The sequence below is a fragment of the Penaeus monodon genome, chromosome 25, assembly GCF_015228065.2.
Source record: "Penaeus monodon isolate SGIC_2016 chromosome 25, NSTDA_Pmon_1, whole genome shotgun sequence".
In the NCBI taxonomy this organism is placed as follows: domain Eukaryota; kingdom Metazoa; phylum Arthropoda; class Malacostraca; order Decapoda; family Penaeidae; genus Penaeus; species Penaeus monodon.
This window is the reverse complement of record NC_051410.1, coordinates 37,047,517-37,047,775: the sequence shown is the minus strand read 5'-3', so window position 1 is coordinate 37,047,775 and position 259 is coordinate 37,047,517. Positions and strand designations below refer to the sequence as shown.

Below are 259 nucleotides of genomic sequence, written 5' to 3'. Positions count from 1 at the left end.
TACCTGGAGGTTCCTATCCACCAGCCAATTGATCTCGAAATCATCGTCATCTTCACCGAAAGGATTGACCAGCGTCTCGGCAACCTTCAACCACCCCATGTAGAAGAAGAACTGTAGGTACGTGAACACCGGCACGTAGAAGTCGATATCGTGGTCTGGAATCTGTAGCTTGGGGTCCAGAAATTGCCTCCCCATGACGGTGCCGAGGCAGAAGGAATACACAGCCAGGGTGACGACCTGGTGGGAAAATGATAATTAG

General features: G+C 51.0%; 1 protein-coding gene across 1 annotated transcript in view; it reads right to left on the bottom strand.

Moving 5' to 3' along the window:
- The window catches only part of LOC119589213 (bestrophin-1-like), a gene marked incomplete in the record, with an annotated part of 39,481 nt that overhangs the window by 2,877 nt on the left and 36,345 nt on the right, over nucleotides 1–259 (bottom strand). The window contains 1 exon segment of the mRNA XM_037937812.1: nucleotides 4–237. Within this exon segment, the coding sequence (XP_037793740.1) occupies nucleotides 4–237 (234 nt within the window).